This window comes from Helicoverpa zea, chromosome 29 (assembly GCF_022581195.2).
Source record: "Helicoverpa zea isolate HzStark_Cry1AcR chromosome 29, ilHelZeax1.1, whole genome shotgun sequence".
NCBI lineage: Eukaryota > Metazoa > Arthropoda > Insecta > Lepidoptera > Noctuidae > Helicoverpa > Helicoverpa zea.
The window spans coordinates 2705552-2732073 of NC_061480.1; the positions used below are offsets into that span (position 1 = coordinate 2705552).

The 26522-nt window shown below is 38.6% G+C and overlaps 1 protein-coding gene across 6 annotated transcripts in view; it reads left to right on the forward strand.

Annotated features, from left to right (window-relative positions):
* LOC124644127 (E3 ubiquitin-protein ligase RNF38) overlaps positions 1–26218 on the forward strand; it is a 72537-nt gene extending 46319 nt beyond the window's left edge. For 4 of the 6 annotated variants that reach the window (XM_047183353.1, XM_047183351.1, XM_047183354.1 and 1 more), the window contains 9 exons: positions 6788–6904; positions 7422–7529; positions 8175–8243; positions 8675–8815; positions 10158–10259; positions 11004–11069; positions 14018–14226; positions 15278–15392; positions 16195–26218. In XM_047183353.1, coding sequence (XP_047039309.1) covers positions 6788–6904; positions 7422–7529; positions 8175–8243; positions 8675–8815; positions 10158–10259; positions 11004–11069; positions 14018–14226; positions 15278–15392; positions 16195–16257 — 990 coding nt within the window. In that variant the 3' untranslated portion in view covers positions 16258–26218. The remainder of the gene's footprint in view (positions 1–6787; positions 6905–7421; positions 7530–8174; positions 8244–8674; positions 8816–10157; positions 10260–11003; positions 11070–14017; positions 14227–15277; positions 15393–16194) is intronic. The other 2 variants (XM_047183352.1, XM_047183356.1) reach the window with 1 other exon arrangement.
* The last annotated feature ends 304 nt before the right edge of the window (positions 26219–26522 follow it).

A 26522-nucleotide genomic window follows, 5' to 3' on the forward strand; every position in this document is an offset into this window, starting at 1 on the left:
ACATTGTCTCCTTGTGTTGTTTGGTAGGCAAATTTCCCCATTTTCTTTCTACCCTTTTTGTGTCGTGATCAATCCTTTGCATCCTGATTTTAAACCTATATTGTTGCATTAAATGTACCAGTATTAAATTCAACATCTGGTGAGGCTGGTAGCCGACCCCAACATTGTTGGCAAGGCTAGGCAGATGATTTATATTGCTATTCAAAAAACAACCGATTACTTCGAAAATAATGTGATTTTCATAGTGTTTAATGTGTATGTCTTAAGAATATTTGCGGTTATGTTCAGATGCACGAGAGAGCGCGTTTTTTCCATTGATTGTTATAAGAAAATGCGTGTAACTACCATCTGTAGCTAGCCTTAGACGTGTTTTCTTTAGGCGACCTAAAATATACCTTATATTGACAACTAGTTCTTTGTATTATACTTCACTTTATTCTTCCGTCTTTGGCATAAAATTCTGTCTCTCAGAATTTCTACCATAGGCTACTTAAAACCCTACCGGGGCTGCGGGATTGTTTGTGCTAGTTACCACGGCCCTGGCACATACATGGCTTAAGAAGGAACATGATGGGCTTTAGTCAGCATGAGTCTGACACTCCCTCACGCTGCATCCACAGCGGGATCCTTTGATGATTTCCCATAAAAAACGGTTAAATACGCCTTAAATTTTTACTTCTTGAACTTTCAACTAAACTTTCACTTTCGTATTCTAAGCGTGCAATCTTTTCTCTTTTTCTTAAAACTATTGGTCGCCTAAAGAAACACGATCTTTCAAAAAAGCCTTAACTGATGTTCTATAGTTAATTTAAGTGGAATACAAGTGTATGTTTGTGGGCGACAAGCTCATAGTGCGATGTTTTGTGAATGCCGACCGGCCACGGCACTTGTTAGAACGAACCGCTTGGACCTGCGACCGATGCGTGCGACAAACATGTATGATTTGTATACTGGGTTTTTTATTTGGGTCATTTATTTATTTGAACATATTCTTTAAATAAGAATTACGAAGTAATATAAAAAAATATAAAAAATTGGTGGCCACTGATATAACGGGCAATTGGTATACCGGGTTTTTGTTGTTACCAATCGCTTTGACAACTTACTTAGGATTGATGTTGGTTACCGGGTTTTAGTTGTTACCAATCAGGAAAACAGGTTTTTGACATTACTTCTGTCTAGTCAAAGTTCTATTTCTAGAAAGCAAATTAATACATATAATATTGGGAATAGCTGTTAGAGAACCTGTAAAGTTTTATATTGGTTACCGGGCTTTTGTAGTCAGTCGCTCCGACCAATTGGGGAGTTTTTTGTTTTATGAATCTTGTCACGTGAAAGATTTTTTCCATTTTAAAATACATGAATATATACAAGCGGATAATTATTTATGAAAAATTAATGAAATATTTTCACCTATGTTCTTAGCGTATATTGGTATAAAAATCATATGTGCCAAGTCGCGTGTCGTATGGTCGATTGTAAAGAAGCCTTCATAATAGTAGTACTACCTACTTTCTTTAAGCTTATCAATACTATGTTGAAGCTTCTAGAAAAGCTAGTGACATACTGTTATTGTGCATTCTCCTTTACATGTTAGAGAGGTGGCGGTGCCTTTTAGACAGTGTGCATCACTCTTTAAACATAGATGTGCACAGTGCTTGACAATGTAGGTATTGATCACGTGAATCGGAACGTGAACGTTTTTGTAAACAGTCTGATAACCAGTCTTACCAAGGGGGTAACTGGGTTGAGGAGGTCAGATAGGGCAGTCGCTCCTTGTGAAACACTGGTACTCAGCTGTATACGGTAAGACTGGAAGCCGACCCCAACATAGTAGGGAAAAGGTTCGGGAGATGTTGAAGATGCTTAAAAGTCTGACTGAATTTTCGACAGTTGTTGGTTTTACAAAACCGTTCACTCGTACACGTCCGCCAAAATGCTCTTAACTACATTAAAATCTCGATGTTTTTCTCATACCACACTCCTGACTCTGATTGTTACCAGTTATTTTAACACACATAAAAACAGCGCCGAAGTGCGGACGGCACGCTAATTTTAACAAACGGGTGTAGCGAACACAAGCTTCGAATGAATAAAAAACTAATTAGTCCGTCTTTTAGATCAGCCTAAAATAATGGACACGTATTTTTTATTTTCTCTCTCAGACCAATAACAACGAAGATATAACATGTTTTAATGTTGTGTTACGTCATTTTTAAGTACAACGCTTACATAAGAGTGACGTCACGAGCTTCTCTCTTTGCGTTATATCTCAGTTAAAATAAAAAATATCTGTCCAGTATTTTTTGGTAATTAATGTGGTCTAATTAGAATCACTATTTTTTAACCCTGTCGTCACGCCTGTTATCACTAAAAATATTATCATTAAGTGTATTTTTGTGTTTCTGTGGGACGACGGTTGCGGTTCATATTCTATGCTACGTGATCTTTTGGATATTACGACAGTTTTTTCAAAGACTACGGCGTAGCACTATATTTGTTAAAAACTCGGTCAATTTTATATTTTTTTGTTTTTTTTTTTAGGGTTGTAAAAGCGTGGTATTTGAAGATTTTTGTTATAAAAATATCGTAATATTCAATTGTCACCGTGTATAATCTTAAGTTAACTAACGTTCGTTTCCCATAATATATCTATCTATGGTTTTGCTTACAAGAGATACGAACAAAATCGTATCTCTAGTAACCAAAACCACGGATAGATAGCATATCGGGAGCGGCCGAAAGCTACACCCTAGCGCGCATGTCTTCACTCGGCGCGAGCATGCACTCAGCTCAATCCGTTGTACATATGTACTGCAAGGTTTAGACGCTGCATAACACACTGTTAGAATAGTATAAAGAGACCAAGTAGGTTATCTTCATACAAATGTGCCGCCGCGGCTTGTATGTGTGCGCCATTGTGTCTACGCGTCGCCACACGCACACATAAGGCTCTGAATGATGAATGCCCAAATTGGCTTGCTCTCAAACAATTTTTTGGCCAAATCTATACAGTTTTTGACGGCAAAAAAATATATATTAATCTTGAACATATTTCTGAGGGCCCTGTTAATTTCAAAACACGTTCTCGAAAAGTTTTCTCGAGACAAAAAAATTGTAAACTTACCTCTTAAAATGATCTCTCATATCAACGTACATTGATAAAATTTGTAACATTAACGAGTCCATATGTAAATACAGAACTTGGTCAATTTTTAATTTTGTCTACTCAACTCATTTTAGAGCTATTAATTTATACGTATTTTACCAACGTTACAAACGTCGCGTCAACAGGCTTCTCTCTCTTTCGTGCCTCATACAAACCGCTTGCGGCGCATTTGTATGAAGATAAACTTGGTCTCTTTACACTATGATGTTAGCAACCCCGAAAGGGTCTCTCATACCCGGTCCAGACGACCTTCCCAAATATTTTTTTTTTTTGGTACAACTAACCCCGTAAAGATTTTTTCTACGTGTACAAGCATGCAACGATTCTCCTCTCACTTTTGGATACCTTGTGTATGTGTTACGTGTTATTCGTGTAATTTTGGTCGGCGTCTTCGTGTTTCGTCGTGTGTTTGTTTGTCTGTGTGTTTGGTGGTAGACTCGCTGTGTTTAAGGCTCTGTTATTGATAGACGACATGAAATTGACTCTTTTTGGTGTCGTCAACAAATATTTTACACTACGTTCATAGGGAGACATCAATTTCTAAGCCCAAAATGATTTTTGCAGGATACAGTTTAGTCACAATGTAATTTACTAATATTCAAACGGAATGCCCGTGTGTATATAGAAATTATATTATGTACTAACCGTATTTTGTAAAATTATGAATCGGCTTCGAAATTGATGTCTCTGTGTGAACTTAGTGTTAGACTAAAAGTATTTCTGGAAGTTTAAGTTCATAAAAGTGAGTCTACCATCAAGAATGCGCAATGACGAAGTGGCTCTCGTTAGGGTAAAGTTTCGTTACACGTAATGAAACCGGAGACGTTTCTGCCACACTGTTTATTTAAGATTTTTGCCGCTAGCATATCAGCTTTGGTATTATAGTAGAGAATAAAATAAAAAGAATATTTGGCTGGTCGCTTTGATTTAGAACTTGGCTGTTTCTTAAGATATGCTCTTTTTAATGTGAACAATTGATTAACACTGAGTGCTCACAGAGTTTTGTACGTTAACTCTCTCGATACGTTTATAACTCGGCTGAATTCAAGAGTCGTATGCTTACATCACATGATTTGAATGTTGCACCTTCATTCATTTGGTCGGGTAACGTTTACTATTTCGAAAGTGAGCGTTTTTATAATACGACCAAAAAACAGATGACAGGTTTATTAAATGAAGAGTTCTAAAATTAATGCTTTGTAATTAAGTTGTATGAGAAAGTTAACTTGCAAAACTTACATTAGGCACTCTTTACATGGCGTTTAGGTATTGTGTGTCGCGGTACCCTAGCAATGAGTTTTTCTCTCGTTCTTATATATTTATATCTTTATATACTCATCAGTTATGTTTATTTTACTGCCGAATATCTATATATATGTATGACGTCAAATAGTTTTGTCCCACCGTAGCGTAGCGTACCCCTAATCACAAAAAAATATAATTTTTTCAAGATTTTTTCTCAAAATATATATATTTTTTTATTTTTTTTTTATAAAAAAATTAATAATGTGAATAGTTCTGGCACAGTTTTCATATTATTCTCATAGATTCGACACGTGTGGTTATTTATGTAATGTTATGTATGATAGGACGAGTAGAGAACTTTTGCTTACGACAATGCCGGCCTATGTTTGTTACCCTGGTACTTTGGGCTCCTCTCTATCATTTTTGAAATTGCTTGCATCCTTAATTTCGAAAAAAAAAAATTTTTTTTTGGCTGACCAAATTTTTTGTTCCGGCAAGTGTAAAGAATTTTGTCCCAATATTTTTACCAGCAAGTGTAAAGTATTTTTTTGAAATTAAGGATGTAAGAATGAATTTTATAAAGATTGGATGTAACGCGACTTTAAATACTAACTCTTGTTTTCAACCTTCATTTTGTCTTGCTTGCACCAAATTGCACGACTTGAAAAATATTCAATTTTACTGAAAAAAGAAAAATTGTTTTTTACTGATAGCTTGAAAAAATCTTTCACTTTTAGAAAGCTACTCTTTCCGAGTAACATAGGCTGTATTTTATCCCGGTACGGGCAGTAGCTCCCACGGGACTAAAAGAACGTATAACAAAAAAGTCATTGGCATTTAGGGCTGTCTGTCGCATTTTTTCATCAAAAATATTGAACAGATTTAAATTAAAATTACATAGACTATATAGATAGTCTAGACTTCTAGAGCTTTAGAAAGGACGTAGCCTTCTTTTAACCCGGTTGCGGGTATAAAAAGTCATTTAGGGTCAATTCCCACTGAAAGAGCAGCGGCCGGCAGCGGCCGTAAGAGCACGGAAAATGTAAGAGCGCGGCGCGGTGCGGCGCCGCGCGGCCCGCCGCGCTCGCGCTCAATCCCTTGCAATTACGGCTGCTGCCGGCCGCTGCCGGCCGCTGCCGGCCGCTGCCGGCCGCTGCTCTTTCAGTGGGAATTGACCCTTATTCAAAGCAAGCTGAAAATCAGCACTTTTTGAAGGTCAAATTAACAAAAGACAGCCCCCAAAACGCCCACCCTTCACCACTTCCTATGCGTTATTGCTGGGAAGAAGTGGCACAACAAAATCCCTCAAGACCAATAGCTAGTCTCTCAATATTTGTTTCAAAATCTTGAATTGTATAAACCACTTCTTATCTTAACTATCACTTAATTTACACTGCATTGCATTTTGTTCATCCATTGTATTATTTATATCCGTAAAATTCGCGTTACATCCATTTTTTTACCTTGTTAAAATGGCGGATAACTGAGTTTGGGCGGCGCGCAAAGACTTTCTTAGTTCAAAATGAAGGTTAAAATGCGTTACTGATTTTTAAATGTTATTTTTTTCTATGTGTATATAAAATCTAGATATATTTACATTTAAATTAAACCATATTCTAGTACAAAACCAAAAGTATAAAATCTAGATTATTTTTAAAATATTTTGAGGGTGGTATTTACTTATTGTCCATATATTTAAAATACCTTCTATTCAAATTATCATTATAAAGCTGATGACTCTGTTTGTTTGTCGGATCTAAGTAAATAATGGTCCGATTTGAAAGAGTTCATTTATCCAGGAGATACAGGCTAGAAAAATAAAGTTAATTTAATGAATTTCTTAAGTTCATCAGTGATTTGGTAGGAAAAATAGAAAGTCTCTTTGTCTTAATTGTTTAAGTACAACAATTATAATAATTTAAAAAACAGTAATGTAATCAGAAAAGTTCATTTTTTCAATCATTGAAAGTTTTAGCGCCCTGCCCTTTCTCATCAGAGCCTCTGCTAAAGATATATATTTTCACGACAACGGGTAAGCCATACTTGTGTATGCCTCAGTCAGCGACTCGGCCACATAAAAACAATATACAAATGTGAATTTTTTCGTGTCGTCACGTCTATTAGGCTGCGGTTCCACTGAGGCGGAGACGAGCGGAGCTGAGAGGAGACGTGTGGGGATCGACCAATCACATTACATGAAAAAAAAAACGAGATGTGGATTTCATGTAATGTGATTGGTCGATCCCCACACGTCTCCTATCAGCTCCGCTCCTCTCCGGTTCAGTGGAACCGCAGCCTTACACGCACACAACTATGGCTTACCCGCTGTCGTGAGTTAAAACATTGCGTTATTCTAACGATTGGTTGGCACAGATGGGCGGCGTGTATGCGGGCCTGCAGTACCACGGGAGCTTCGCCCCGCCGCCTCCGCCTCGTGGGCCTTTCGCCTCCCCGCCGCACCCTCATACGCATTATATTGCTAATTCTCAGGTTGGTATTATCGTCTGAAATTCTTAGCATTCACAGGGAAAAGTTCGGTTAAGAAGTGCTGCGAGATGCCGTACATTTTTTTCCGAATAACAAGAAAGAAGAAGAAGGGTTCTGTTTTTGTAAAGTTATATGCGATGGGTGATGAAAAGGGAAAGATAGTTTGGTTGTGATCAAATAATTAAAAAATACGAAAGTAAGCTCTGTCTGTCTGTCGGAGTGAAATTCCAAAACTACTGAACTGATTCAAATGAAAATAGAGCTGGAGAAAGCATTTATTTTTTTGCGAGATGTGGTTCCCTTAAGAAACGGGCGGATAACTTTTTATCTGGGTGCGGGAAGTGATTCCCTCTGGACGTGGGAACAGCTCGTTCAAATAAGATACTTAGCAAATATTCGCTTCCTATTTCTATTCACAACTGTTGCTTCCACACGAACAAAGTCATAATTCGGAAAAGGCTAGACAGATAATGATATTTTAATTATATTAATATTATGTACTTGTATTTCCCCCCTACAGCGTGCTGAAGGCGGCCGCCTAGAGATGGTGGGCGGAGGAGAAGGTACTCTTTCACCTCTACAACCCGCCACGGATCTACACCATGCCCCATTACTGCTCGCCACTGAGGTAAGACTATTCATCCTACTGGTAATTTGAATTAACTAATATTATAAACCCCTCCCGAAATCACCTACATATAACACCACAAACCCTTCCCACTCCAAAACCAGTCAGGAAAAAGGCGCAGACATACCATGAGTGGTACCCTTTCTCCTCAATGTAAATATTACGAAAAAAGAAATTCTAAACCTGAAGAGATCATAAAGGCTCAAATTTTTGGACCATATCACTCTTACTAGAGCATATTTTTTCCGGGTATGGGAAGAAGTTCTGCAGAAACGCGAGTAGAACCGCGGGCAACAGCTATAATATTAAGAGCTTAAGATTTGGTTAGTTTGCGGTGTTTCATAGCTAATTTATCGAAAAACGATATAGGCTAATTTTTATCCGGATGCATAGAGAAGTTACTGCGAAACGTGGGTAAACTTCTTCGTTCCGAATTCAAGAGTTATTCACATTTTTCCTCTATCCCATTTGGTCCATACTTCGGCAGACACCCTGTGTCATATGAAATACGTGTGATAATGTGTTCATGATTCCCGCATATATATCACATATTGTTTTGATTGCTATTTTGAAGAGTGTTTGTATTAGTTTAACATCTGTTCCTGAACAAATAAGGCCCAAAGTTAAACCTTATGTCTTGTGTAGGCGCGCGGAGCCCCACTGGAGCTAATGGCGCCCCATCACGCGAGACACGCTCTGTCACATCACCACCATGTAAGTCACATATTTACTCTATCAACATCTTTGTTCAATTTTAGTTATATTTAGATACATGCCATATGATATGTATGTCATAATTTTTCCAGACCCCATTAGATTTTTTTGGAACATTTTGTACAAAATTTGTGTGAAAACATTTAAATGGTCTTCATGAGTTCTGAAACAGATTGAATGAATGACCCGATTAAAAAAATATATACATGAAGTTAATATCTGCAATTTTTTGCCTGTGGGACACAAAAATTCGGCTACGGATTGTACGCTGTCTGTTTCGTATCTTTATTTATGTATTGCAAAATTTATACTGTTACAGATATGCATCCTTATTCTAGTTATACATTATTCATTACCCTGTTAGGGCGCAGTTTTCTAGAAGATTTAGAGTTGAGAACTGATCTCTATATTTTTTTTTCTTGTATCCACAGCGTCGCAGCGGCGGTGGCGTAGGCGTGGGCGTGGGCGGCGGCGTAGGCGTGGGCGTGGTGGGCGGCGGCTCGCGGGCGCGGCCCTACGTGCGCCACGCGGCGCGCTGGCCGCATCATCCCATACACCATATACACACGCAGGTGACTAGTAGTGGCGCAGGCGTGGCGTAGGCGTGGGCGTGGTGGGCGGCGGCTCGCGGGCGCGGCCCTACGTGCGCCACGCGGCGCGCTGGCCGCATCATCCCATACACCATATACACACGCAGGTGACTAGTAGTGGCGCAGGCGTGGCGTAGGCGTGGGCGTGGTGGGCGGCGGCTCGCGGGCGCGGCCCTACGTGCGCCACGCGGCGCGCTGGCCGCATCATCCCATACACCATATACACACGCAGGTGACTAGTAGTGGCGCAGGCGTGGCGTAGGCGTGGGCGTGGTGGGCGGCGGCTCGCGGGCGCGGCCCTACGTGCGCCACGCGGCGCGCTGGCCGCATCATCCCATACACCATATACACACGCAGGTGACTAGTAGTGGCGCAGGCGTGGCGTAGGCGTGGGCGTGGTGGGCGGCGGCTCGCGGGCGCGGCCCTACGTGCGCCACGCGGCGCGCTGGCCGCATCATCCCATACACCATATACACACGCAGGTGACTAGTAGTGGCGCAGGCGTGGCGTAGGCGTGGGCGTGGTGGGCGGCGGCTCGCGGGCGCGGCCCTACGTGCGCCACGCGGCGCGCTGGCCGCATCATCCCATACACCATATACACACGCAGGTGACTAGTAGTGGCGCAGGCGTGGCGTAGGCGTGGGCGTGGTGGGCGGCGGCTCGCGGGCGCGGCCCTACGTGCGCCACGCGGCGCGCTGGCCGCATCATCCCATACACCATATACACACGCAGGTATAGGCTTAGGCGTAGTGGTCTAGTCTATAAAATACTTGGGTCCCCGCGACGAAGGAAGGAACGCCTAGGCGTAGTGCTTTTCAGCTTGTGAAATATATGAAGAATCGCATCTACGGAGGAAGGAAAGATGAGCGGGTATGCCATAATGCAGGTAGGTCAGGCGTCTTCTTTTACGTCAAATACGGGTGGAAAGCGTGACCAAAACGATGAGTTACGAGGAGTTTGGTTTATTTGACACGTCAGTCGAAAATTTCAGGTTATACAAAAAATTAGCGGGTTACATAGAAGACTTGTTGGTGCTGCGCTAGTTCCTCGTCCCCCTCGCCCTCGCCTGTTGTGGCTCATAACGCATCATAACGCAAAATCTCCTAAGAAAGTATTTTAGGAGATTTTGCGTTATGACATCTCCACTCGTCTCCATGGTTCCACCTGTTATGCGAACATCTTCGGCAGTCGTTACTGCAATTTATCGTCCCACTGCTGGACACAGGCTTCCTCTCACACAGAGAAAGATTTAATTTTAACTACGACCAATAAATATCATGTCCATCTAACTATTTGAGTATTAACTAAAGCACCGTATCCACAGGGCGGCGGCGGCCTCGTCGGCGCAGCATTGCCGGCACATGTGCAGGCGCAGTTGCACGTGGCACAACCGCTGTCGTTACCCCCTCCACCGCCTACTTACCAGGTAATAAACATAACTAGGTACTATCATCATCATCCTCCGAGCCTTTTTCCCAATCATGTTGGGGTCGGCTTCCAATCTAACCGGATTCAGCTGAGTACCAGTGCTTTACAAGAAGCAACTGCCTATCTGACCTCCTCAACCCAGTTACCCGGGCAACCCGATACCCCTTGGTTAGACTGGTGTCAGACTTACTGGCTTCTAACTAGGTACTAATGTAATATATTTATTTATATATAAGGAACACTAACAGCTAGTACAATAGGTAAAAATTACATGAATTTGTAACAAACAGGTAATATAAAAGGTCTTACATACGACCAACAATAATATACTTAAGAAAACTATTACGACGATTATATTCAAACGAGTAGTTTTAGTAATATTATTAGTACAAGTAGTTTTATTAGTAGGATAGATATAGATTATATTCACACAATAAAATAATTAATACAATGAAAGTTTAATGTGGTAGTCTTATTTTTGTCATATGAGCAACATGACTGAAATGAAATTACCATATTAAAGTTTTGAGAGTATAATTTAAAATACGTCATTTACCGTCAAACTCTTTAACAAAGATTTAACTGTAAGTCATATTCCCAGAATCTTCGAATTACAAAAATATATTTCAATACTTAAAACATAATCTTTTTACATACAGAGAAGGAACGAACATTTCTCATGAAAGGGTTTTTCCCATACAAATATAAAATCACTTCTAAAACTACCAAGTTATATTTCCAGCCGAGCCAGGCTGAACCTCTGCTGCAAGGCATGATATCGCAGGCCACGCGAGCTCTGTCGCATCAGGTATGATTACACTGACTTGGGTTGCTCCATAATGGGTCATAACAGGCTTGGGTTGCGCCATAATGGGTGGTAATGACCTTGGGTTGCGCCATAATGGGCGGTAAGGGACTTGGGTTGCGCCATAATGGGCGGTAAGGGACTTGGGTTGCGCCATAATGGGTCCAAGCCGGCTTTGGTGGTGCCATAATACGTGTTAAGGGGTGAAGTGGCCCATAATGGGTGGTTATGGACTTGGCTGCGCCTTAATGAGTGCTAACAAGCTTGGGTGGCGCTGTAATAGGCTTGAGTGGTGCTATAGTGCGTGCCTCTGCTGCAAGGCATGATATCGCAGGCCACGCGAGCTCTGTCGCATCAGGTATGATTACACCTTAACGGGATGATACGGCGCCATAATGGGTCATAACAGGCTTGGGTTGCGCCATAATGGGTAATAATAGGCTTGGGTTGCGCCATAATGGGTCCAAATCGGCTTTGGTGGTGCTATAAATCGTGTTAAAGGGATGAAGTGGCTTCATAATGGGTGGTTATGGACTTGGGTACGCCATAATGAGTGCTAACAAGCTTGGTTTGCGCCATAATGGGTGGTAATGGACTTGGGTTGCGCCATAATGGGTTATAATGGTTCTGGGTTGTGCCATAATGGGCGACAACTGACTTAGTGAGCGCAATAATGGACGATAATTGGCTTGGGTGGTGTCATAATGCGTGGTAATGGACTTGGATGGCGCTATTATGGGTGATAATGAACTTGAGTGGGGCCATAACGGGTGATAACAGGCTTGTTTAGCGCCGTTATTATTGTTATTCATACGAGATGCCTAATGATAGATCCTGATCGTGCTATGAAGTCCAATAACAGCTTTTGTGTCGCTAAAATGGTTGCTAACTGAACTTAATTGTGGTGATAACGGGTTTTGCTTGCGCCATAATGGCTGGTAACGGGTATGAGTTGCGCCGTTACGGGAATTTACCGATTGTTGATAACTATCCTGGGTGTCGCAATTTGTAATCATATGCAGGGTTTATTTAAAAAGCTTGATATTATGTTGGGATGATGTCATATTCTAAAATAATGGTCGGAGCAGTCTTAAAAGATATTCCATGCTGGGGGTGGTCGTTATTTGAACATCTTTGGCAGTCGTTACGGGTAGTGAGAAACTAGAAAGTCTGATAACCAGTCTTACCGCGGAGTATTAGGTTGCCCAGGTAACTGGGTTGAGGAGGTCAGATGGGCAGTCGCTCCTTGTGGCACACTGGTACTCAGCTGCATCCAGTTAGACTGGAAGCCGACCCCAACATACTTGGCAAAAGGTTCGGGAGATGCTTAATGCTCGCTTAAGGAAAGCTGTCTTTACTAAAAACATAAAATGATTGGTGGTGAAGGAAGGTGTATAAATAGTAATAAATTATTGTGATAAATGTTTGTTCCTCTCTGTTGCTTTATCTGACTAACGGCTATTAGGTTTAAAGAATCTTTATTCTCAATAATAACATACATGTCACTTACTTGAGAACATAACAACATAGGTAGGTAAGGTTAGGTTCGACAACATCTGGACAAAACACGACAATAAACAAGTCCCATTCAACACATTCATTTTTCGGGTATTTGATTTAGATTTAGTAAATATTTGTAAAGTTGAGTTTTGAATGCGTTGAATGAGTGCAGGTTTCTTATGCGTGAAGGTATTTTATTGTATAGCTGTGCTCCTTCAAATGTGAGCATTTTTTTGCCATAATTTGTTCTTATTTTTGGTAAAACTAATAGACTTGCTCGCCGGGTACTTCGTTGAGTGACTTGTTTGTGTTGTGTAAGAGTAATATTTGAGTGTATGGTTTTGTTAAGAACTTTTCTGATGAAAATGCATATGTTGTAAGTGTATAATTGTTTTATATTCATTAATTTTGTTCCCCATATTATACCTATCTGTTATAGCGAAGTTTTTGTAATTAGTTCTTGTTGTACGGAACCCTGAAAAACGGACGTGTATGTTGAATTTGAACCTAAGATGTGCTACACACATAATCGGGTACATTGTCGGTTCGGCAGTATATAGGTATAGTTATCGGCACGAATCTTGAGCTCTGACCTACATCTGCGCAGAAGTGATTTATTAGCAAAGAACCAATCCCGAGTGACGGCTATGACGCGATGCACTGCGGGCCAATCACCGCTTTAGCCCGCCCCCGCGCCTCACTTCATACCACAAAAGGGACCCAATAAATCACTTCTGCGCAGGTGAAGGTCAGAGCTCAAGATTCGTGCCGATAACTATATGTTGAACAACAAAGCCGATCCAAAGCAATATTTGGTCGGCTACATTTGATACATATTAATCATATTAGCTACATTTGGTCGGTTTGTGCCGATCAAGAACTACCTTGATCGCTAAAAGCCGAACGGCATGCGTCGACTCTAGCGGTTCTTAAGACTCGGCAGCCGAACGCATAGTGATTCCCGAGTATTCATCTTCATACAGGAATTTTATTTTATTCATTGCGCAAACTTTGTCAACTTATAGTTAAATAAGTTTTATAGATACGTATGTATATTTTTATTTTGTTGTGTTTTTGTACAAAAAAGAATAGTTATTAGTAGCGATAGATGTTTATTTTGTAACCACACAGTCGTCATAGTAGGCACGGCGAAACCAGTTTACTGACGCGAGCGCTGCTCCAAGCGCGTAAGGATAGTTGGTATCCATATTTTGCTGATTTTAGGGCGGATAAAAAAATATTTTTTTTTTTACTGATGATGCAGATATGTTCTGTTAATGATTCTGGACCACCAGTTTTTTTTTGTGCACTGCTTAAAATTAATTCCTGTATATTCGGTTTTGTCGCCCAGATGTGCTGAATAATGTCGGCCCGCGTATGTGTATAGCAACCCTATGAACGAAGCCACGAGCCACATAAATCATTTTAACCACCATTCTTTTTTTTTTCAGGTGTTCCTAAACCTCCTAGCAATGTTCCCCCTCTCTCCCTACGCGGAAGCCCGAACCACAAACGACGAAGGGACGGACTCAACGGAGCCCGAAAACTACGAGGCCTTACTGTCCCTCGCGGAACGCCTCGGCGAGGCCAAGCCGCGAGGCCTCGCGCGTCACGAGATTGACGCCTTGCCGAGCTACAAGTTCGCTGCGGCTACGCATAGGTTCGTATATGAGGTCTATTATAAATAAATTGTTTATGAATGATGTCCTCCTAGCCGATTATCGGCTACGACGGTTGTTCTCATGTAAGGAGATCAGCCAGCTGCGCAGGACATATTATAGAGCACAAGCATTTGCGCAGAGAGATCCTTAGTACGACTGACATAAACCTGCTTTCTGATGCACGGGTGTATCAATCACCAACTTCCAGACTACGGACTGCTTTGTGAACGTTTCTAAAACCCACGAAGCTATTTGGGGCCGACCCTGAAATTGAACCAGAGAGACCTCAAGCATAGCAGTCGCGCTTGCGACCACTTGACCAACGAGTTACGAATTTTACGCTTTCATATTATATACTAGCTTCTGCCAGCGGTTTCGCCCGCATCCCGTGAGAACTACTTCCCGTACCGGGATAAAAAGTAGCCTATAGCCTTCCTCGATAAATGGGCTATCTAACACTGAAAGAAATTTTCAAATCGGACCAGTAGTTCCTGAGATTAGCGCGTTCAAACAAACAAACAAAATCACCATGGTCACGGACAGACTGAGGTGTTTGTGGTCTTGATATTGTAGTTACACAGTTACCCTACATTTTGTTGATTATTGAGCTCACTGTATCCTTAGGTCTAACAGTTTTGGACTTGGATTTGTAAATAGTATAAATATAATCGAGATAAAATCTGTAGAAGTACTTTTATCTAAATTATAAGTTAGGTTTTACTAACAGAACCCACAACAGGCCTGTTGCGACGATAGCTCAGCAGGTGGAGTAAATAATAAGAGTGGACTGTATAACATGTGAATACGTATAATGACTTTAAATATAACAATATGATACAATTAAGCAAATAAGAATTAAAGACCGCGTGCGCGCGGCCGGTGCGCATAAGCAAGGTTTATACCTCTGGACTCGGCGCATACGCGGCGAGCCGTGGTACCACGACGTCACAGTCGCCCCCACTTGTCGTGGACGCAGTTGAAGCGAGTGGGACGACTCAACAAGGCCTGTATTTTGTCTAATAAATAAACAATATAACTATTACTCCACAGGGGTGAACAGACCAGCTGTGTGGTCTGCATGTGCGAGTTCGAGTCCCGGCAGACGCTGCGGGTGTTGCCGTGTGCTCACGAATTCCACGCCAAATGTGTCGATAAGTGGTTGCGGGTGAGTTGGCCTAGTGTTTTTAGGTTATTTCGTCGTTTTAGAGGGAGACTGACTGATTGATGTTGGTGTGAATCGGATTCCATACTCGGGTCTTTGTTGATCGAGTTCTATGCCCAGGTCTGGCTAAGTAGACGATATGTTACGTATAGAATCGGAGATATTTTACCAGAGTACGTTAAAAAAGAAGTACTTGAAACCTCTTAAATCTATATTATATTGAAGTCATAATTTCAATATGACCCGCATTACATCAAATATACAGGGTGGTTCTTTCATCAAAATCAAAACTAAACAATTTTATGTTTGCCTAAGAATAGAATAGAATAGAAATAGTTTATTTGCAACGGAATGTAGGTACAATATAAATACAGATGTTACAAAAAATGCAATTGGCGATCCTTGTACATTCTACCTTAACTTAGGCATGCAAAATTAGGAACTTTGATTAATTACAATAGAATAGGTTAACTACGTTAATGCATTCGGCTAATTATAATATTAAAATTGGATGCTATACAATGTCTATTTTATCACTTATAAATTCGGAGATAGAATAATAACATTTCTTTAATAAGTAGGATGTTAATACTTTTCTTATATAAAGCTGTCAAATTATTTGATGTCAGTCTTAAACTTGGAACATACGAAATGACTAACTTAATTATGTTTCTTTTGAATTACCCGTTTTGTTAACATATGTTACCCCAAATGTTTTTTTTTTCAATGATAAATATGTTAATATCACACAGTAAAAACAATTTTCTTTGTTTCTTTGATTAACATCTTATTTCCTTGTTTACAGTCAAACAGAACGTGTCCAATTTGCCGCGGCAACGCGTCAGAATACTTCAACAATGCCGAGTGACTCGACACACAAACGCACAGACGGACAAATTGTGCACTGCTACTCGTCATCATCCTCGCACCCGGATAACTTAAAGCTATGTTATACGCGTAAGACACAAGTTTTGCATACTGTTACTTGTCATCGTTGTGACCAGATAACTGGACATTGCGATCCCTACTCGTCATCATTGTGACGAACTTTGTAAACTACTCGTCATCGTCGTGACCAGATAACTTGTAACTATGTTGTATGCATAAGAAACATCCATATTATGATGTAGAAGTGACAATTTCGGAGATCCGTCGACATAGTGACGAATACATTTTTAACACCATTTTTTACCGAATTCCCAAAAAGGAAGACGTTCTCAATTCGGTTTTTTTTTCTTAAGATACTTTCATGTACGCTAATAATACCAAATAATAATGCTTAAAAACATGAAAACGTTTTTATTGTAAACTCCTTAAAATGTCTGCCATTTTGGATTTCGTGACGTTTTAAAAATTCGTCGGAATATTTTTTCAATTTATTTAAATTACCTAAATGTCACTTCTATATGTTAAGTTTCAGCAGCGAATGTCGCAGTGTCAAGTCTGTCATGTGTGTCTGACACAAGTGTCAATATTAATCCTTGTTGTGTACACGAAAATTGAAATTTCAGACCTGAATGGTCTTACATTAAGTGTGTACTTGTCTTAATACCGAATATCGGGGTTTGAATGATATTATGATTTTTTTGGACTTTCTAAATTGAAACATCATGTATATGAGTTGTTTATACAGTATGTTGAATTTTCAATTTGTGTATTTTTCGTATACAGGCTGATTTTTTTCGTGCTATGTAATTTTTGTATACAGCGTGGACTTTTCAGTCTGTTTAAGATTAATATACAGGTGGATGTTTTCTTAACATAACTTAAAATATACAGAATGTTCAAAAAATGTCATAGTATCGTTCGGAAACCGAGTTAAATTAGTTACCGTGTGGTAGGTACCCTAACCACGACGTATACATAATAATAATAAATATATAGTTTGTTTGTTTAGTCGGCGGTGCCTGTATATAATATAAACTTAGGTTATGTTAGTTGTGTGACTCTTACTATAAATAAATTAGGTACGGTTTAGTTTTTTGAGTATACTGAGACGCTGGTGTGTGGGTTTTTTTGGGTTTTTTCGTGCTCTGTGTGTTGGGTTTAACCGAGTTCCCAAAAAGGAGGTACTCAATAACTTTGTCTTCATTCATGTCTATTGATAATTCCAAAAATGTTTAAGTAATAATGCTTAAAAAAAATTAAAACGTTTTGTAATTCAAAACTCCGTAAAATGTCCGCCATATTGGATTTCGAGTGACGTTAATAGATTTTCTAGAACAAAATTACATAAGGTCGATTCAAATCATGCAGGTTTTAGTAATAGGGTCCCGTCTTAAGTACCTAGTACTATGAAAAATCAAGCTAGTTGCATAGTTGCAAAGAGTTGGGTCTCATGGAGAAGAACCGGCAAGAATCTCCATAGACACTCTTAATAAACCCTTTTATTCACCTAGCCTTTTTCCAACTATGTTGGGGTCGGCTTCTATTTACAATTAATATTCTATCTCGACATACAGAGCATAAAAAACACCGAAATAATAATAATTCGCTAGGCATGCATTTGTTTTTTTTAATAACACCTACCCTTTTGCCTGCTTATTTCATATAACGGCCGGTCTCTCAATCATCAGTTAACTTCTATCTGAGGAATAGATATAGCGTATTTTCTTTACAAAAGCTGTCGAAACTTCTAATATATTCTTCAAATTGATAAAATATGAGTTTTTATGTACTTCTAAGTATATCTTAGACGCCAATGGCTGATAAAAAGGCGAAGGAAAACATCTTGAGGAAACCTGGACTATATAGTCCGAAATCAGTAACCCGCATTGAGCAAGCATGGTGATTAACGCTCAATCCTTCTCCGTGTGAGAGGAGGCCGCAGCCCAGCAGTGGGACGATAAAAAGGCTGTAATATATAGATTCTTCAGATAGAAGTTATCTGGTGTTTGAAATATCGGCTTTTAAAATATCATTAATTAAATAGTCGCACTTCCAATGCATTCTACCTTATAAACATTCGGTTTGTAGACGGATACGGGCGGAGAGGTTGTATGTAGCAAAAAAACTACTTAACATGTGTCCAAATGTCAATTAATTTTTATTTGTATTTAAGTAAAGAATTAATTGTATTGTAAAGCTGAAGAGTTGGTTTGTTTGAATGCGGTAATTTCAGTAACTATTGGACCGTATTAGAAAAATCTTTCAGTGTTAGAGAGCTTATTTATCAAAGAAGGCTATAGGCTTTTTAGGCTCGAGCAGACCGGATGCGTATGCGTAGACGTAAGCGTACACGTGCACGTACCACTGAGTTGTAATGTATAGAAATGTATGAGACCGGCCACACCGCTTACGTAGCGTAGACGTGCGCGCCGTTACGCAAGCGGTGTGGCCTGTCTCATACATTTCCATACATTACAACTCAGTGGTACGTGCACGTGCACGTCTTCGCATACGCATCCGGTCTGCTCGAGCCTTTTATCTGTATACGTGGAATAGTTCCCACGGGATATAGGTGCAACTGCAAGCGGTGGAAAAAGTAACCTTCCTCTATAAATGGGCTATCTGACACTGTATCAATTTTTCAAATCGGACCAGTGGTTCCTTAGATTAGTACGTTCAAACAAAAACACTCAATATTTTTATATATTTCTGGGAAAACTACTCCATAATATTTAACGTGTTTTATCTACAGCAACCTCTTGGCCCAGTTGGGCGCCAACAGCGCGGCGGTTTGGTTTGCTCGTGCAATATAATATCTATTACTGTTGAAATAAAACACATATTAGCTCCAATACGTCCCTCGTGTGATTTGCACTACTAGTGAAAAGTCTAAAAAATATCATAATCGCCATTCTTACCTTTTCAAATTAGTTCTTGAGTATAATTTTTTTTTTTAAATAGTTTTTTATCCAAATTTTACTTTTCCGTGGGGTGTCAAAAGTCGGACCATATACAAGCTTTAAGAATTCTTGATTATCAATTAATTCTAGATTGTAATAAATAAGAGTATCTATTCATTTGACCGAGAACATTTGAGTAGTACAATATTTAAACTTTTTAATAAAAAAGTAATTATCTTCTATCTATTATAGTATATATCTTCATCTACGTGCTAATTAGTTGCATATCAGTTCTAACAAAATTTCGTTTAAATAAAGACACCCAGCCAGCCAGCTGCGCAGGACATATTACAGTGCACGCACATTAGCTTGTACTGCGGTGCACTCACTACTCCTTCACTCTCATGGCGCGATGCGACGACAAGCCGACACCACCGGAGAGAGATCACAAGCAGGACCGACATTAAGGGTCCGTTCAGATAGACCGGGTCGGATCGCATTTCGAGTCGAGCATCGGCGCGCATTTTTCTTTTCACACAGACTGGAGCCGATCGGCTGCACGAGCATTAAAGAGCATGCAAACGGAGCCAAACGTCAAGAAAAAATACACGATCGGAGCCGGTCGGCTCCTCTTATTATTTCACACCAAGCGGTTTCGAGCATTCTCAATGAAAAAAGCAGTGCGCATGCAAAAATAAACCTTACTTCAAATACTAAGTACTTAATTTTCAATGTGTTAAAAATTTGCTCTGCTCTCCGATCTGTCTGAACGGACCCTAACGTGCGACACGATTCACGGGTGTAGGAATCACCAACTTCTAGAGACCCATTTTCTTTAAATTAAGAAAAAAATGGTTTTAAAGATTTTTTTATTAGTATTTGCTTTATCACTGAGGGACAAATAGACACAATTTTGTGAAGAAAATGGCGTTTATTTGTGTACTGATTTTTACTTAAAAGCTGTCGCTCTTTCACTATCTGCCTAGTCTTTTCTCAATGCAAGAATGTTGCTGAGTTCCAAAGTTTTACATAGGTATCTAACCACCTCAACCCAATTACCCGGGCAACTTGATACAATTTCAAAACTGGTTGTCAGACTTACTGGCTTCTGTTTACCCGTAACGACTGCCAAAGATGTTCAAATGACAGCCGGGACCCACAGTTTAACGTGCCTTCCGAAACACGAAGTAACATGTCGTGAAATAGATGTTACTGAGAAAAGTAATATTTTATCAGTCTTCTATGAGTGAAAGAACGGTAGCTTAGTTTAATCAGTACACAATAAATATATAGGTGTTTTATCACACGAAAGCGGTTAAGCCATGCTGGTGTGTAAAAGTACATACATATTGTGTTTGTATGACTCAGCGACTCGACCATTACTGAGCGCTCCCGAGCTTAAGCATACAAACACAATATGCATATATACAGAGTGTGTCGTACCTAATCACATTAAATTAAATACGTTAATATACTGGTGAATATATGTCGATTACCATAAAAAAAAATACGTAAAAATTACTTTTTCCAAACAAAGTAAATAATTATAATAAAAATGTGTGAGAATTAGAACACCATATAAAGTCAGTCATTACAAATAACGGAAATTCTCCCTTGAAAACTGACAGCTGTCAACTGGTCAAAACATTCGATACTCCAAACTTTATCTCTGCTTTACACATGATGTTGTAAATTATGAAAACTACTGAATGAATAAGGTTTTTTTTTACATTTCGACATAGAATATTATATAGTATATGTGATAGGATTAAATGTGATTAGGAATGACACACACGATATTTACATACACAAATACGACTCACCTGCTGTCGTGAGATAAAATATTTATGCCATTTATTCACAATGTTATAATTTTATTTCTTTATAAAACGAGACACCACACAAGGAATGTTAAGATTGCTATGTCTTCCATTTACTTTATCAATGCTTGAAGGTTGAATGTAATATATGAATAGTATGTGAATCGCTTGGTGACCAAGTATTTTATGTCAGGAGACAGATAGAGAAATAGGTATTTTTTTGGATTTTTCAATGAAATTATAGGCAGTTAATTCAAGGTACACAATCTTGATAGGATGTTACACAAATACATATTAATTAAACAAATAAACTACCTCTTAAAATAATGGACTATGTCTGAAATCAGCAACCCGCATTGAGCAAGCGTGGTGATTAATGCTCAATCCTTCTCCGTGTGAGAGGAGCCCGCAACCCAGCAGTGGGACGACAAAAAGGCTGTAACAGTAAAATAATAGTTCAATTGATTATGTTATTCTTATTATTGTTTTAAAAACTTCTATTTGTGATAATAACGTTTTTTTTTTTGCTTCAGAATTACAAAGTCCTATGCAAATGTTGTCATGACATAAAGACTTGGTCTTGTATACGTGTATTCTAAATCGAATTTGGATAATTTGTATCGGATTTTTCTTTCTTTCTTTCCAAAACGATAAATAAAATTGTTTAAGCCTTGTTACTGCTTAACATCCCCTTGGTAAGTTCTTATAAACGTGAAAAATATAAATAATTTTGATTCTAGTTGCCCATTCCAAAAGTAGCTTCCTATGGAGAAGAACGGGCAAGAAACTCCAGTTGGTCAGTTTTGTATAAAATTTCGTTCTTTTTTATCCACTAACCTATATATTCTTCATCTTATTGCCTACTTACAAAGTTACTTGTGGTTGGCACAATATGGTGCCCTATTTCATTCCTTTGTCAGACTCTATACTTATATCATTAGGTTATCCATATTCAAGGGAAACCCACCATATCATCTATACTAATAATATAATACAGAGAAAAATAGTATGTTTGTACCCTAAAACCTCCGAAACTACAGAATCGCCATGAAAAATTCTTTCACTGTTGGGGCGCTACACTCTTCCCGAGTAACATAGGCTATATTTTATCCCGGTACGGGCAGTAGTTCCCACGGGGTAATTCAGCTAGTACAAAATAATTCGATTTAGTATACAGGTATACAAAAGTGTGGTGTCGCGTTATTCAATCGGTATATGCTTGTGTGTGTGTTATGCATGTGTGCTAAGGCGCTTCGATACGAAAACAAAATGGCGTATTTTTATTTTATTGGATATTGATGAAATTTTATTATTAGTAAGCATTTTTTTTCTGATATCCGAAAAAAAACTTGATTTAATCGCAATTTTTTTTGTCTAATTTTTGGCATATTTTAATATAGTTTGTGTTTTTTTTTTATTCACTTTAAATGAAATTGTTGTTTTTATATGAAATTTTCGTGTTTTTCGTTATATTCGTATCGGAGCGCCGGTGAGGTATTCTATTAGTGTTGCTAGCCAATGTTTTTTCTTATTAAACGTACTACATATAGTCTTGGTTTGATAATTTTACAAGAAAATATATGGGTGTATAAATATAGGCCTTTATTTTTTTTTAACCTTCTATAACTCGGTAACTAGTAATTTTCGAGGTATGTCGTAAAAGAACAAACATGTTGTTAGAATGAGCTTAATAAGATTCTAGAGTTTTTCCAAAAAATAAAATTTCACCCAGTATAGTTTTTGCAAAATTATTGGTCCTAGTTGTTTGCCTATCTTTCATTCCATAACAATCTTATATATGATTATTATTAACTGAATTGGACTAACAGAAATGTACAATAGTTATTTGCACACTGAGCGACTAAGCAGCGCGATTGTATCGCAACAGTTGCGCCTCTATAAAGGTGCGTTTTGAATGCTGGCTCTGCATGCAACTGCCGCGTGCAGCAGCAAATCGTACCTTTACTACGTTTAGTATTTTGTTGTTTTTGTAATAATAGTTTTTACATACTATTTTGTTGTGTCGGTGAATGCGTGTTTTTTCAAAATCGAAGTGTGCAATTTGTTATCAATTTACTTTAAGTTTTTTTTTTCGGTTTTTCGGTTAAATAGGCGTGATGACAGGGTTAAAAAATAGTGATTCAAATTAGTCCGTCTTTAAGGTTACCAAAAAATATTGGACACGTATTTTTTATTTTTATAAAACATCAACCGTCTTACCACAAAAACTTTTTAACGTCAGTTTAAGACTTGTCTAAAAAAATGTCAAATTATGACGTTGACATAAGGTTCATTTTGGAGCCACATTTTTTTTAGACAAGTGTAAAACAGTTGTTAAAGTTTTTGTAGTAAGGCCATATATATTTACACAGATATAAGGCATTAAAGGTTGGGAGTAGGCCGTATTACGTCACTCTTATGTAAAATTTGTACCCAAAAGTGACTTAACAAAAAACTAAATCGTGTTATATCTTCGTTGTTATTTGTTTGTGAGAGAAAAGAAAAAATACTCGTCCATTATTTTAGGCTTATCTAAAAGACAGACTAATTAGTTTTTTTTCATGATTTTTTCGCCATGCCTATTCTAAATGTTTCAATCGCGCCTGCTAAGTATTTTTGTCGAATGTTGCAAAGTTTGTAAACTTCCTTATATTCTTAAATCTCGCTTGTATCATAATTGTTTGTAGACGAAATGCAATAATTATTTTGTAATTACAATTATTTTTTATGTTATGTGAGCGTTTAGCGGCTGACTGTTTTATATGCATCTTATAATCTTCAAATTTTTAAACTAAGCTGCAGGTTTAATCACCTAACAAGCCCTAGTGTCAGAGTTTTCTCAAATCCGCCTGACGGCCTCTGACGTGGAATTGTAACAACGACTGCTACTGAGTAGCATTCGGGGTCGCTTAACGTGCCCTCCCAGGCACGGGTGTGTAATACCGACAACTTCCAGACTCTAGGCTTCCTTTCGTAAGTTTCTAAGACCCTCAAAACGAAAAAAGGAACGCCCTTATACGCCTTTAGGACCCCGCCCACTTTTTTGTAAAAGCAAAATTCTTCGATAAATATCTCCAGGAACCCGAACGCCTCGTTAGTTAACTGTTCGTTATGGAGACGACCACATTATGTCCTTCTCCCAGGTCTAATTTAAGCTACCTTACCATTTAATCAGTCATTCTTGAGTTGTTAACACGACTTTTTCATATAGATAGATATTTAATATAAACAGTTGGTCGCTCTCGCTGTGTGCCATGTCAAGTCGCTTCCGATGCGGTCTCTCCGCGCTGTTTTTTGTATATTTTACACCCTTTTCTATATACACGAGTACATAATGTATCTTAAACTAAGTATATAACACGAAAAATATATTATTTCACTTATTTTAGGGAACAATTTCAAATAATATCGAATAGTAGATAGGGAGTCGTGGTGGCCTAGTGGGTAAAGAACCAACCTCTCGAGTACGGTCAGGCAAGTACCAATACAACTTTTCTAAGTTTGTATGTACTTTGTAAGTAATCTTAGACACCACCGATAAAAAGGTGAAGGAAAACATCTTGAGGAAACCTGGACTATAAAGTCTGAAATCAGCAACCTGCATTGAGCAAGCGTGGTGATTAACGCTCAATCCTTCTCCGTGTGAGAGGAGGCCGCAGCCCAGCAGTGGGACGATGAAAAGGCTGTAACAGGAACATTAATTAGGGAATGAAAGCTTACTACTAAAGTTGGTAATAATGTCACTCACTCACAATGAGCATAGACGAGCTTTTTTGTTCTTTTATGAACCTACCAAAAATTTGAACTGAAGTTTTTCACTTTTTTTACCTACTTTTCAAAGAGGAGGTTCGTGTATACTTAAGAATAAAATGCAATATGTACTTGTGTCTATACCTGCGAGGTTATGAGTAATTAAGGGAAGCAATAGAATAAAAATTACATGAAAATATGATGTTTTGAAATCTTATAAATGAAATTAAGTTTGGTAAGAAAAAATCGACCAATGATAGCACACTTTTACTGTATTAATCAAGCAATTTTCAAAGTTAAAAGAAAAACGGTTTTTTTAAACTACTTATTATTATATATTCCCTGACTGCTCCCGCCTCGATTCCTCTACATTATATAGTTAGTTACTTTTTAGTTTAGTTCTTGTTAGAGTAAATTTTTAACGTGCATTTTTTCTATACGTTAAGGCTTAGCGTACACGGCAGTGGCACAGCAACTTTTTGTAGCGCAACTGTTGCCCAACTGTAGGGCGATAGTTGGGCGATTGTTGCGCCACTGTCGCTCGTACGACTGTTAGGCTTCTTCCATGATAGTATAGGGTTTTGTTCACGCCTGGTTATGTTTTATATTTGTTAACTAACGGATCGACAGTTTTTCTATGAATTATTCGATAATCATCAATAACGAAGGAAATTTATTTTAATCTAACACTAAGGAATAAGAACTTCTATCGGCCGCTTCCAATAATCTATCTGTTGATTCTATTTCTAGTATACATATCAACAGATAAGATATTAGGAACGTGTTTTAAACAAAATAAGCTCATAATTGTGTCAGAGATTTTGTAAGGCAAAGAAAGCATATTGTATCATGCTATAACAGCTGTCGATCCAACTTTTTGTTGCTCAATATGTATTTCACTTTATATTTTAAACTCTTTATATTATATTACTTATTATTGTCTATAATCTTGCGTTGTATAACAGTTTTCACCACCTTCTAAGCTTGCATGTTGACAGCTGTCATATCTGACATTGACAAGTTACAAAACCTGTTTAATCTAAAAATTCCGTTTTTCGAAGTGACAGTTGTCAGTGAGATCAAGTGACGTTGACATGTGTCAGCGCGGTGATGTTGACAGGTGTCGGTTATGTCATAGTGACATTGACAGGTGTTGCTAACCGCAAAATTGTCGCGTTCCGTGGTGAGGTCGCTTTCCGTGTCCGCCAGCCATTTTACCAAAGCATTGTAATACATAGAAGTGTAATTTACTGGTGACCGATCGAGACGCTAAAAACATGGCCTTAGAACAAAGAATAATGTAGCATATAAAGTATTTTTTAACCTAAACTTGTTTTTAAATTCTACCATTTTAGTTTTTTTTGTCGTCTGGCAACCCTGTTTGAAATGTCATGCGTCAGCGTCTCGTCGGTATTTCAGTCCGCCTTGATGTGCTCAGTCGTTTTATTTTATTAAATGCACTGCTAATGTATTTTTTGTTCTTTTATTTTCATTCTCCTTGGTTAAATTAAGCTTTGAAGATTTTTTATGAGTTTGCAAACGTAATGCTTCCAATCGGGTCTTTTTATGAAGCGACCCATGCATCGGCTTCGTAGGCAGATTTTATTAAAAAAATAAGAAGTAATTTTGGTTGAAAATACAGATGAATTGACTCGAAAAAAGTCGAATTTTGCTTGGGATAATTTCGAAAATTATAATTGTCTTTCAAAATGTAATAAATATGTCGTGTTTCCCAGATCCTTGATATGATATTATACTGTCGTGTTTGGTGTAAT